Source organism: Cottoperca gobio, chromosome 6 (assembly GCF_900634415.1).
Source record: "Cottoperca gobio chromosome 6, fCotGob3.1, whole genome shotgun sequence".
Taxonomy (NCBI): Eukaryota; Metazoa; Chordata; class Actinopteri; order Perciformes; family Bovichtidae; genus Cottoperca; species Cottoperca gobio.
The window spans coordinates 19,846,877-19,860,221 of record NC_041360.1 but is presented as its reverse complement, the minus strand read 5'-3'; the positions used below and the strand labels follow the sequence as shown (position 1 = coordinate 19,860,221).

Below are 13,345 nucleotides of genomic sequence, written 5' to 3'. Positions count from 1 at the left end.
TTGTTTGACTCAACTTACTTTTGGTGCCAGGTACTTTCCACTGTGGATAGTACCCCCTAACATGGCTTAATTCTACAAATAGTACTTCACTAATATTAGTCTGCAACTTGATGCAAAAAAAAGAAAGCTAAGCAGCACTCAAATGTTCATTTAGACTCTATTTTATTCTAGTTTTGAAGCTGTTTACATACAAACAGACACAACATGGAGAAAGTTAAAGGGGGCGAAGGGTAACCTGCTGCTCATGGGCCCCTAATTCTCCTAGCTACGTCACTGCCTTTTAAATCTCAACTCGTATCAAAATGAAAGCATCTATTTGTGCAACAACCAGACACAAAACACGAGACTTGGTTTAAATGTGTTTTTTTTATTATATATATATATATATATATATATAGCAGAAACGGTGACTCTGATCAGTCCAGCAGAGTTTCCACCGGGCCGGTGATTTGGTGCAATGCGAACACTTAAATCGTTCATTGTGCACGCTGTCAGATAGACAGGCGGGAGCAGCAACCTCCCACTCCTCCTATTGCTATAACAACCACAGGGCGCGCGGTGGCACACAGCAGCTCGGATGCGACTACCAAGTGTCATCCTCCTGCAAGCAGCCCGACCTCAGCTCACCGCATCGCCGCTTTGACACTGACTGAATCCCGCCCGTGGAGGAGCAGGAGGAGGAGGGGGGGGGGGGAGAGCCTGTGTTTCCCCCGTCACACTGATCTGAACAGTGGGGAAGCTCAGAGTCGGGATCCGCTACGTCAAACAGATTAGTCAAATAACCTCTCGGGGTAGGACATACCTCCTTCCTTGGGCTTGCCTGGCTGCATGCATGCATGGGCTGAGGAAGCGAGATAGTCAGACACATAGCCAGGAAGCTCTTGGCGAAATACAGAAGTGCACTACTTTTTTTTTTTCTGTGTCTGGGTAAGACGACTGTGGTGATCCTCCAGCAGCGTCTCTTCTCCTTCTCCTTCTCCTTCTCCTTCTTCTTCTTCTTCTCCTCCTCCTCCTCCTCCTCTCCCCACCCCTGGTGCGAAATGGCGAAAGAAAACGGCGAGTCCAGCGATGGATCTTGGAAAAAGAATGTCGATGATATCAAGAAGATATTTGACTTTAAGGAAGTCCTTGGGACGTGAGTAACAAGACAACACAAGCCTCACAGAAACTTTGTATCCAGTTGTGTAAATTAGCGTTAGACAACAATGACACACTGCTTTTCATTTCCGTTAAATGGGCGCAGACTGACAGCTGTTGAATATTCGTTACAAAGAAAAAAGGGCCTTTTTAACAGAGACATTGAAAAAAAAAATGTTAATTGTTCAGGGAGTGGAAATAATATTTCATGAGACAAAATAATGTGTGAAGTCAGACACGCGTGATGCCCCCCCCCCCCCCCCTCGTTATGTCACAGTTCATTCAAAAACTACTGCAGCGTGTTTTTATCCTTCCAGAGCTGAAGCATGTACATGGAGCTCCACACACCAGGCAGCCATTTATTTTGGGTTCCTTTTTTGTACAACATGATACAACTATGACAAAGACATTTGCATACACAAGTCATGGCAATTAAGAGATCATCTGTTTTGACTTGATGTTCTTGAGCTCAATCTCTTTCTTCCTCAAAGAGAAGGGCAGAGACACAGTATGTATGGGGGGGGGGGGGTTTCAGATAGATACTTGTTTGCACAGTAAACACTGCTCAGTTTCATGCGTGTAGGGACCATTTTGGACCATATTATTCTCTTGCCCTTGGACCACAACGCAGACAAATTCCAGAGTGTATTTTGGTCCGCTGTTACTGCTGCTTGACTTCATGTCTTTCTCCTTTTTGAATAAGTTATGCTGCAGACAGAGAACATAAGTGTTCCCCTGAATGGAAGACCCCAAACTGCTAAAGGGGTCAGGCTGTCAATCACACAGTATATTTCTCATTTTTCCCTGCTGGTCTTCCCCCCTCCCTCCCTCCCTCCTGGACATGTCCATCCTCCCTTGGCTGAGAGGAATTTAATGATGTTAGTATTGTTGGAGATTCTGGGAAGGGGTCTCCCTGGGGAAATATGTTTGTTTTTTTTCAAATTTGGACTCAGAAACTGGTGTGAAGCTGAGCAAAAAATGTTCTTTAGTCAAGCTTGGCCACAGATGATAAAACAGACACGTTGAGGTTTGTAATATGTGCAACCTCATCTTGTGTAAACTTAATAATCTGTGTCTTCTTCTGCATCATCTTCTCATTTTGTGCTGTTTGGCATCACAGCAGACTTGTTTTGTTTTCTACCGAGGAACAGGATCATAAAATTCTCATACAGATCGGTGATTCACAAAGCGCACTCGACACTTCATCTGTTGTACTAAACAGTCAGACGGTCCTACCTGGAGGCTGTTCTGATTTCCCCAAGGCTTTCATCTATGTGTGAAGCGCCTCTGAATAACACCGAGTGAATCATCGTGATTTACTGTCCACACAATGGCCAGGTTGGAGGAACACACATCCCTCGCCCACAACATTTACACACATCTCCCGCTTCAGTTTGTCACTATTCGGCCCTTATGTTACACATTGTTCAGCGTGTACTCGCCTTGATTAACTTCAGGAAAGTTTAATTTGCTAGTTCCTGTGTGTGTTCAGGGAGTGCCTTGTTGCTGCACGTCCGGGTTCACAAGAGGTCACCCGAGGCAGAGAAGCCCTGCAGCTTTGCTTGAGGATTAAAAATGGACGAAGAAGAAGTGTTGGCCAGAGGAAGAGACATAGATTATCCTCTTCCTCCTGCTGCTGCTCCGCCTTTTTAACTGGAGCCTTCTCATCAGGTTTCCCCATCAGTGTCCAAGAGGGATCATCCCTCTGCAGCACACCAGCAGTGGAAGTACATTTACTTAAGTTCTATACTTAAGTACAATTTTGCGGTTCTTTACTTGAGTACTTCCATTTTATATGACTTTATACTGATACTCCGCTACACTTCACGTTTGTCTGACCGCTATAGTTACTTTGAGGGCTGCCCTTCTTTGTCGATTAGTCGACCAATTGGTCGTTTGGTGTTAGTCGACTAAGATTATTTTAGTGATTGGTCTATTTTAATATATATTTGTAATGCTGGACGACTTATTTCCAAGAAAGTAATGAGCACATCTCTGGTAAACACAAGATTTAAAGTGGTACGTTTGCACGTTTTACAGATCTTTTGATTAAATCAACTCCTCGAGTGTTAGTTAACTTGTTTTGTTTAGATGATGACAGCCCTCGTTACTTGGCAGATTAATATTTGACACACTAAACCTTTGTTAGTTTATGAGATGGGATGTGTGATTAGCTTCACCTCCAACAGCGACAACAATAAAATCAGTAATAATAATAACATAATGAACAATACGAAGCTGACATGGGTCCTTCTGCTGCATATTACTTACATTTTGAATGCAGAGCTTACACTAGTGTGTCGTGATAAACCGGTATTGACGATAACCTTGATATTAAAAAATGTAAATAATGATTTAATGTTGATAATACACATATGATAATATTGTGTAAATAATCCAGCGCCTCTTAAATAATTTCCTTTTCTTTCCATTCTCACTTTGCCCCCAACAGACAAATTAATTAATTTGGCAAAAAAAACACTTTCAATTTGACTGATAGAATTATTATTAGTTTTAAAATCTTCTTTAGATGTCGAGATTACATCGTTATCTTTATTTGTTTTAGCCACGGTTATGGTTTAGTGATATCTAATATTGCGACAGCTCTATTTGACACTAAACCTCTGTTTAGTTGATGAACTATAATGCATTGTTATACATAAAAAAACAGTCTAAAGTAGTTTAGCTTGACCCGCTACAACAATAAAATCAGGAATAATAATAAAATATTAAAGAATATGAAGCTGACATGGGCCGTACGGCTGCGTATCGAGTACTATAAAGTACATTTGACGTATTTTATTGAGTTATTTTGGTAATACTGTATTTTTAAGTAACATTTTGAGTGCAGGACTTTAACGTACGATTTTTCCACTGTTATTACTACTTTCACTTAAGTTAAGGATACATTTTCCACCACTGCTGCAGAGATTTGATTTCAGCAACAGCTGGAGGCCGGACTGTCCGTGTGTGAACTTTATGACTGATTAGATATTGATAGGAGTTCTGGGAGTACAAAGCCGGCGGCGGTGTCAGTTAAGCTTTGGTCTCACTTCTTATCCCCGTTTTCTTGCAGTAGCTGTTGTTGGCTAATGAGATCTTCGACACTGAAGCCAGTCCCCCCCCCCCCCTACTTCACTGCCACTTTGCCTTGTGGCTAATTTCAGAGCGTTAAGATGTTGATACTCTGTGGCAACAAATGAAGTAACCTGACCACAAGCACCTTTCAGAGACCGTTGTAAATGTGCAGCAGGAGAGGGGTTGCTGCTCGCAGGCGGGATGTTGGGATGTTTGTGTGAGATACTTTTTACTAACTTCCTAGAGCAAACTGAGTAATAGGGATGCACCAATTCTCTTTCTGAGACTCAATACGGAGTACTGCTCCAATACCATTCACAAATTTAAACAACTTTGTGTACTCCACTATACGCGGCATGCATGGCGTGTGGCGTCGTATATATGTCAAGTAGCATGAAGATTGTAGTGGCTCTAAAATGTGTGCCAGGGGCCGTCACGATTTGCAAATGTAACAAAAGATAGTGGAATAACTGACAAAGGAACTGTATTTAATGTGGATGAGTCACATCATCTATCTGCTTGATATGGTCTGGATACTGATGCAGCTCATCGGATCGCTGCAGCCCTACGAGTAAATGAATGAGCTCATCATCAATATATTGTTATCTGTGTATTTCGGCAGAGAAATGATAAAGATATGTTTGCGGCAATTTAGAAACGGTGTCTTATTTACACATTCAGCAGTCAAGGAGAAACATTATCCTTCCTTTTTGGAGTCGTGTTGCCGTCCACATGTTGAATGTAAGTCCAGTTTCCCCACCTCTACCAACTCCTGAGATAAATATCTGTCTCTTTTGCAGCTACGGTCTCCATATATTCACCAGCTAGTTGTTAACGATGTCTGGCGTTTGGTGCTGAGCAGATTTATTTACTGCTTACTGTGGGTTTTTAAACAAAATGACTGTAGAGCGGTGAGAGTGAAAACATTAACAGAGAAACAATGAGATGAAAGATGCAATAAAGCTCTGTAGAGCTGAGGGGAACTGCAGATTCTTCACTACGAGCGACCCTTCAGTGTTAAAAGAGAAGTATTGATTTAAAGCCGCTTTGAAAAACAAATTATCGATATATCCGTATCAGCCTAATATAAATCCAGTATGGGTTTGGCGCTACGTCATATTTCACACTTGAAGAATGCACATATTTACATGTCATGACTAAAAAAAAAGCTCTTTCCAGATTCTTTGCCATGTTTTTCCAGAATCCCACCATCTGAGATTTAAAGTGCCAAAGTTGTCTTCTGTTGGCTTCACTGCGGACCCAACAGCTTAGCTGACACGTTCATGTCACTTATTGCCTGCTAAAGCCAAACAAAACAAAAACACAACATAATTGTCTGTCATTTCTCAATGTTGGTAACATGTTTTGTATCATTACGATATGTTTTCTTAAATTTACTTCAATTCATTGTTACAACTATTCCATAACTATTCCCTTTAACTGTCACACATCTGTTTTTGTTTGATTAACATTAATGAATAAACCGACCTCTACGTCAGATGTTAAACAGACCCTCTGACGACGCACTACTCGTCCGTGTTGCATTAAAGTGACTGCCTCCATGCATTGATCATTTTCTGAAACGCAGCTTCCGTAGAGACTAGTTGGGTCCTTGATGCAGTGAAAATGGCAGCTAGGCAACTAGAAGTCCTTGGTTGCTCTCCCTGAAGAAGACACTACCTACCACTGTCCTCCAGCTACGTTCACTGTGGGTGGAGATACTTTGTCATGGACTATAATGATGGAGAGTCAAATAAGATGATGCGTAGTATGTTTCATGTTTCCATTTGTATTCATGTCCCTCTCACCACAGTGAATGCCTACAAAGCCACAGTGTACTCTCCGCTGCACTCAGGGAGTTGAAGTGTAGCAGACTGCCCAGTATCAAAGCACAGGAAGCGATAATCACTCTTATTTAAATAATTCAGCTTCTCTCCAACGAGCTGATCTGTGGCTTCAGACAGGATTTCTGCCAAACATTTTCCCTCAAGCGATAGATACGTTTTCTTTTTTAGTCTTTTTATGAGTGACATTCGCTCTTATCACCCTGTAAACTGACTATCTCTCTCTGTTTGATCAACACGCTGAATTTCACATTCCTGGAAAGTAGCCTCGGGTCCAGTCGGCGTGTTTTTGGGTGATGGTTTCCAGCTTCAGTCGTTGGGACTGTGAGAGCTTCTGGATTTCATTCAAGTCGTATTATTGGAGTTGATTTAACTCCGCAGCTCCAGATTAATGCTGTTTACTACCTGGCAGGACAGAAAACCAGTGCTGGCTAGTCCGGCAGGCGGAGATGAAAACTTCAACTGAATTGACGATCATATTAAGACTTCACTTTGGACTTTAAGAGATTGGGATGGACATCTTTCACGATTTTCTGACATTCTTGCAGATAATACTCGTAACCTATTTAACATTTTGAAGGCAGGACCTTTACTTGCAATGGATATAAATAATTATATTTTAGATTATATATATAATTATAAATAAGCCGAGCTTTCAACTGTAAAATATATATTTTAAAGGTGAATTGCAGAAACTACATTCTTCTGTAAAGATTCTGTGCAGCACACAAACACAAATGATCGTCGGGGGTAGAGGTATATAGACCAGAATTGGTGTATTCCAGATGATAATGAGAATATAATAACGCATATTGCCATTTTCACTTAGTTTGTCCAGCTGACTCTGCAGTTTACAGAAACCTGTGTAGAGGAGTATCTTATAACAGCTGAGCAGATGGTGCTGTTCAAAACATGGGTTTTGTGTAACTTCAAAACTATCTGCTGCCAGCTTAACTTTTATTATCACATTTGAGTGCACAATATGAGGAAAGAAATAATGCAATAATGTTGTTGACTCTAGCAATTACTATATTACCTATAAATTGATTATTTCCAACATTATTTTACTGAACGAATTGAACTGAACACAAAAAACACCAATAAAAAAATTGTATTTTGCAGAGTTTTCCTGCAATAACGTAATTTTTTAAGTTGATATTGCGATGACGATAAAAAAAGCAATATATTGTGCAGCCCTAGATCTTAGCTAAAATGTGTAGAATTATGTTTACTGTGCAATGATTTCAAATGACAATTATTTGTATATGCATGTACTCGTTTTGCTCCCAAACTATCCAGTTTAGACGTATTATAATTCCTTAAACTGTAAAAACATTATTTTTACCTGCATTTATTTTGGAAGTTGTTTGTTTCTGGTCAACTTTGACAGAAGGTCACACCGGTGATCGCTCTATCCATCCCATATGTTGCGTAACGGGGCGCTCTAATGCATCTTACACAAGATGATTCAGTGTGATTACTCAGCAGCACTGCAATACAGCCAACGTCAATAAGCCAGCCTCAGTCGTCGTCGACTCCCCCCGCCTCAAAAAATCCCCAGAGACCCTTTTTATGTTCACATTCTCCAAAGGACAACCAGCTGAGGTCGTTTCATGAAAAGGTTTTCTGGATGATTGTTTGATACACTTTGCATCTGCAGCATCAGTTTCACACAGAGCGCAGCCCACATTCACATTTCACATTAGTCAGCCAGTTTGGCTGTCCTGCACATAGTGTGGTGGTGTTGTGTGACACACACACACACACGCACACACACGCACACACACGCACATCTCATACTGTCATCCAAGAGCCGTGAAGAGGTAGTGCTGTGGCTCTGGGAAGAACTTAACTTAAAATTCAACTATTATCATTATTCAACCAAGTGAGTCAGTGACACTACTCAGAAACATTTTGCAGCCATACACTCGTATTTATCTTGCGTAATAGATTGAGATTAGTTTCGATAAAGGGTCCAGTTTAGATGGAGGTTGCTCATCACCAGATCACATCTAGGATTATTCCAGAGATTAATTACGTGTGCCGGTAGTCACCTATGTTGTTGCGTTTCATAGCACAGCAGCGAACCATTATTTTCATCACCTGCTGATAATTTTCTCGATTTATCGTTTGAGTCTATGAAATATTTGAAAAAGTAAAGAAAAACGTCTGAAAGTGGCGTCTTCATGTTGTTTTATTTGCCTGATCTATAGTTCAGAACATAAAGATATTCAATGTACTATCATATATGACAAAGAAAACCAAATTCTCACATTTAAAAAGCTGGAACCAGCGAATGTTCTGCCTGAAAAATAACCTGAAACAATTAATCGATTAACAAAATAGCTACCTTTTGAACATGTCAGCTCTGGTGTGTGTGTGTGTGTGTGTGTGTGTGTGTGTGACTATATCCTTGTTTGTATGTGGGCAGTAGCATCAACATATGTCTCAAACAGACATCGCACCTTTTTCTTCCCTGTGAATTAGGAATTAATAGACTCAATGCTTGCAGCACAGTTTGTCGTGCATCGACAGAGCGAGGGAAGTCGCAGGCTTGGATTCTGTCATATTGTCATTCACAGGAAGTGATGTTGCTGCTTGTCAATGTGGTGTGCAGGGGAACAGAAATGGTGCTCCACGCTCTAACCGCCCTCGCAGGTTTCTAGTGGTTTTCATCTTCGCGTGTCTCCTGCTGCAGAAAGCATGCTCTGAAAAAGAAACCTTGCAAAAGGGTCGTATGCTCAGCGTGCTGCTGGAGGATTTTTCTTCTCCTCTTCATGTCCATACAGCTGGGGAAATCAGTTGCATGCGCTGAATAAAAATTATGCTCATTGTCCTCACGGCAACAGCTGTGGTGGGAAGATAGTGCTGTAACAGGCCATGAAGTAGTGCACCAACTTCCTCACTTACACAAGCCTTTGAATTTGCATATTGTCCCACATCATGTGTCAGAACGAGGTCAAAGTCAGAAGGGCGTACGCTCCATAACACCTGCGGGCTGCGGATTTGTGACCAGGTAGCGTGATTGTGCGCAGGCTGTGTTTATGTGCTCTGACTGACCCTCCCCCCCCCTGTGTGAGGGTGGACTGAGGGATTAGCGTGGATTTAATGGCCTCGGGGGGACTTAATGCAGCGAGTGGCGCTGAGTTTAGAGCACGTTGGGAGGAGCTGATTACACTTTGAGAACGTAATGGACCTTTTCATGTTGGCCGTCTTGCTTTTTGTAAGAGGGATAACTTGAGGTGTATTTCTCCAGGTCACTTTTGTGTAACTGATGATGATCCAACGTTATTTCTGCAAATAAACCTTTTTATCGGAAAGGGATGAAACAAATGCAGGAGGCAGATGGCTGCCTCTTTCAGATTTCCTGGGCTTGTCCTTTTTCATTTTGGCAGGAGATTACTGAAGAGATAATGATGGATTAAAAGTTGATTGCTCTTTTGTTACATTATACACCTTTTTTGTTAAAATACATTTGGCTGCTAGCAAGAAAGCCATCTAACAGAAATGGCCTCTAGCAAACACTGTTATGGATCATTTCAAGGGATGGATATAAACAGTATGCAGACACGGACCTTTTATTCTAAGACTGTTGTGAACTAAATGTCAAATAATGACTAAATAAATATATTTAAAAGACCAGTTTGTCAGCCGACTCATTTAACTTGAAAATATCAATGATAATCATAATGTTGCAAAAATATATATCCTTTAGTAAAGCTGTCATAGATTTTTTTAAAACTAAGGGAAGAAAAAGACTAAGAGAAAATGTAAACCCACAGAGCTGTAGTGATGCATGGATTCGTAAGCAGAAGAATTTATCAAGAATTTATGAATCGGAGGAAGACAGAAGAACTCCGTTCTTTGGCCTCGGGCTCAGTTTGCTATTTTATTTCTTCTTATGCTGATGCGTTGCAGCAAACACGTCTTCAACAGAGCCATGAGTTCATGATTATTCTTGTGTCTTAGTTGTTTTGGTCTGGTGAACATGACCCAGAGTTCAAATCAAACAGTCATTCTTTTTTTGAACATCTTCACATTAAGCCCTTCTGAGGGTGCATGGAGGAAAGAGCCCCCTGTGAAGGTGGGTAATGAAAACAAGAAGCAATCACGCTGCCTGCTCAGCGAGATTTATTAAGGTGGACTGAATGTGGTATCATAGCAACAGATACAGATTGCTTCAGCAAATATTCCCTTAATTCCGTATTTGTTTTTAAAGGCTCTCATGTATGGAGACAGATGGTCCGAGGAAGTCACGCTATCTGCCGGCCTAAATGAGTGTTTTTTAGAGGTTTTAAAAGTGTTTGCCGTGCTTTTGGCTGCACACGAGCGCCGAGCTTAAGCCAACACAGACGGCTGTTGGCCATAGTCGGGGACTTTGTCAGTTCTCAGTAAATATTCACAATATGCTGTTTGTGTACTCTGGCCTGTCTGCCTCTGAGTGCCCTCTATCTACTCACTGACGATAGCTTTTCTGTGTCAATATTGACCGCATGTGAAGCAGGACTAACATATTTCTCTCTCTCTCTCTCTCTCTCTCTCTTGCAGTGGTGCGTTTTCTGAAGTGGTGATGGCTCGAGAGAAGGCCACAGGAAAGATGGTCGCAATCAAGTGCATCCCGAAAAAAGCGCTGAAGGGGAAGGAGACGAGCATCGAAAATGAAATCGCCGTTCTTAGGAAGTAGGTACCGCACGACTGAGCCACGGTGGGGGTTTGCAGAAGTACTTTAGAAAGGGTCAGTTCCTCGGGGGAAGCTCGTGTGTGTGTGTGTGTGTGTGTGTCTCTCCTCTCTGAGTGATGACTCAGAGTCGAGATGCTGGTGCCGCTCAGTTTATTTAACAGCCGTTGTCGGGTTTAAGTGACTGACTTGTCAAATCCACCATTTTGGGTCTTCACAGTGTACACACACACACACACACACACACACACACACACACACACACACACACACGCACACACACACGCACTAGTATGATAGGATTGCTCTGACACCAGGTGATCCTCCTCCAGGGCCTGATGGGTAATCCCTCCGAGAAGCTCAGTTAACAGTCACTCTTGAAGCGAGCACGCCAGTTGTTGGGTGTAGTTGCCTGGTTACAGTTGCTATCCTTTGACTTCCTCCCCCCCCCCCCCCCCCCCTCTCTGTCTCTCTCGCTGTTTTGATTTCTCATCCCTTTCTCGCCCTCTCTTCAAACCTTTTGCTCGGCTTGGTTTGTCTCACAGCCCTCAAACTGCAACCTCATTTTCATTCTGGACTTCGTGTTGAAAGGAAGTTGTGAAGGTTGTTTAGTCCCTTCAGTCTCCCCCCCCCCACACGCCTCCTCCTTTTCCACCCCCACGTCTCCTTTTTAAGCCAACTGCCCTTGTGAACACGCTTTGTCATCTGCATATTATTATTTATTTGTTACTACAACCTTGTTGTTTGGTTCCCTGGACGCAGACTCCCAGCATCTCGATCCCTCCTGTACTCATTTCTTCTGGTGCTCCTGCTGACGGGGGTTGCCGCTTCATGAGTCATTGAATAGCATCCTTTAAGAATCCTCCCTCCCCCCCCTCGCTCTCTATCACACACAAAAGGTTTCTCCCTGGTGTGACGGATACACTTTGCAAGCTTTATTTTCAACATGCATGAAAACACGTGCACGGTGAAAATTATAGACAACGTGCTGCAACATAAAGGGGGGGGGAAAACGCTTCATTTTCAGTTGGCAGGGCATCATTTTAACAAAAGAAAAGGCTAATTGCCCCTCATTAATGGCCTGTGCTGAAACACACACAGAGGCTGACAGCAAGCAAAGTGAATTTTCTGTCCTCCCTCTGCAGAATAAAGCACGAGAATATCGTGGCTCTGGAGGACATCTACGAGAGCTCAAACCACCTGTACCTCATTATGCAGCTGTAAGTACATCAACCCACCACATTGTTTGTTTAGGTTATCTCTTTGTCTTCCATTCAGTCGGTTATCTTTGATAATGTGTTGTGTTTTTGCTTGAATATGTCCTTGTGGCATTTCTGCCCTCAGATGAACGCCTGAGTGAATACAGCGAGGCTTTAAAGATGAACAAGATAATATGAGAAATGGGTTTATCCGAGGGTTAGATAAGAAGATTGATACCACTCTCATGAGTCATCACATCTGTCTGTGTTATGTGGCGGACTAGCCCCAGTTTGTTCCTCTCGGGTATTATTTGTATTATTATTATTATTATTATTATTATTATAATATTCCAGTCGCAAAGCTAAGCATCTGTTTTTCAAAAACTAAATACCCGGTGATCTTTAAAAAACCCCCAGAAGGTCACTTTTGGCTGTTCTAAAGGAATTTGGATGCAAAAATATTCGAGGCATGATGCAAAAGATTTGTATTGTTATCCAGGTAGCCAGAAATTGCACATGTGGTCGCACATTTCTTATATAAAGGAATATATAAACGTGTGCGTTTGTTGTTACAATATAAAATCATAGAAAGTAACATCGATATAGAGAATAATAAAGTGTTTTAATTCTAATTCCTTTTGTACAAATTCTTGATATAACATAACTCTCAGAAAGAAACTACAAACTTCAGTTTTTGTGTAAACAAACAAGATATAGCATCTTAATTTGTGAACTTTATAGATGCTGCCCTGCTGTACTTATGGACACAGGCAGGCTAGCTGTTTCCCCCTGTCTCCAGTCTTTGTGCTAAGCTAAGCTAACTGTCTACTTGCTCCAGTGTCATATTCACCGTACTGACATTCTCGCCAACAAAGTGAATAACCATATTTCCGTTTAAGCTCCTTCAGCTTGCCTTAAAACTAATTTTTGGGTGATGTATTTTAAAGTGTTTGTGTTGCAAATGTCTTTTTGAAAGTGTATGTGTTTCCTGTGTGGTCATGATTTCAGAGACCTTTCCCCTCACCACATCATTTCGCAGTGCTTGTGACTAATGCACCAGCAATTTAGGTAGCGATTATCAGCCCTCATTGTACCTCTGCAAGGTGCATAATGTTGTCTTGACGTCTCACTTATAAAAAAACATTGATTGCCAGTTGTCTGTGAAAGCAGGCACATACTCATAATTGATGCTCAGCTTATTATGAGTCACTTGTTGTTTTCTCTGCCTTTTTGTCATTGCTCTTTAAAGTAGTTAAACATTTCTGGTGCATCAGTTTGCAAACACTTCGAAGTTGCATAATGTGACAAAGGGACAAGTCATATGACCAATACTGGAGAACTGCTTTGGGAAAAATAAAGTATGTTAACACCACTGGCTGATTTTAAACACAAATGACGATTACATTTAA

At 41.6% G+C, this 13,345-nt stretch overlaps 1 protein-coding gene across 1 annotated transcript in view; it reads left to right on the top strand.

Moving 5' to 3' along the window:
* The first annotated feature begins 428 nt into the window (after window positions 1–428).
* Window positions 429–13,345, top strand: part of camk1db (calcium/calmodulin-dependent protein kinase 1Db) — a 21,197-nt gene continuing 8,280 nt past the window's right edge. Inside the window, exons 1-3 of the mRNA XM_029434057.1 lie at window positions 429–1,135; window positions 10,608–10,739; window positions 11,883–11,957. Of these exons, the coding sequence (XP_029289917.1) occupies window positions 1,041–1,135; window positions 10,608–10,739; window positions 11,883–11,957 (302 nt within the window). The 5' untranslated portion in view covers window positions 429–1,040. The remainder of the gene's footprint in view (window positions 1,136–10,607; window positions 10,740–11,882; window positions 11,958–13,345) is intronic.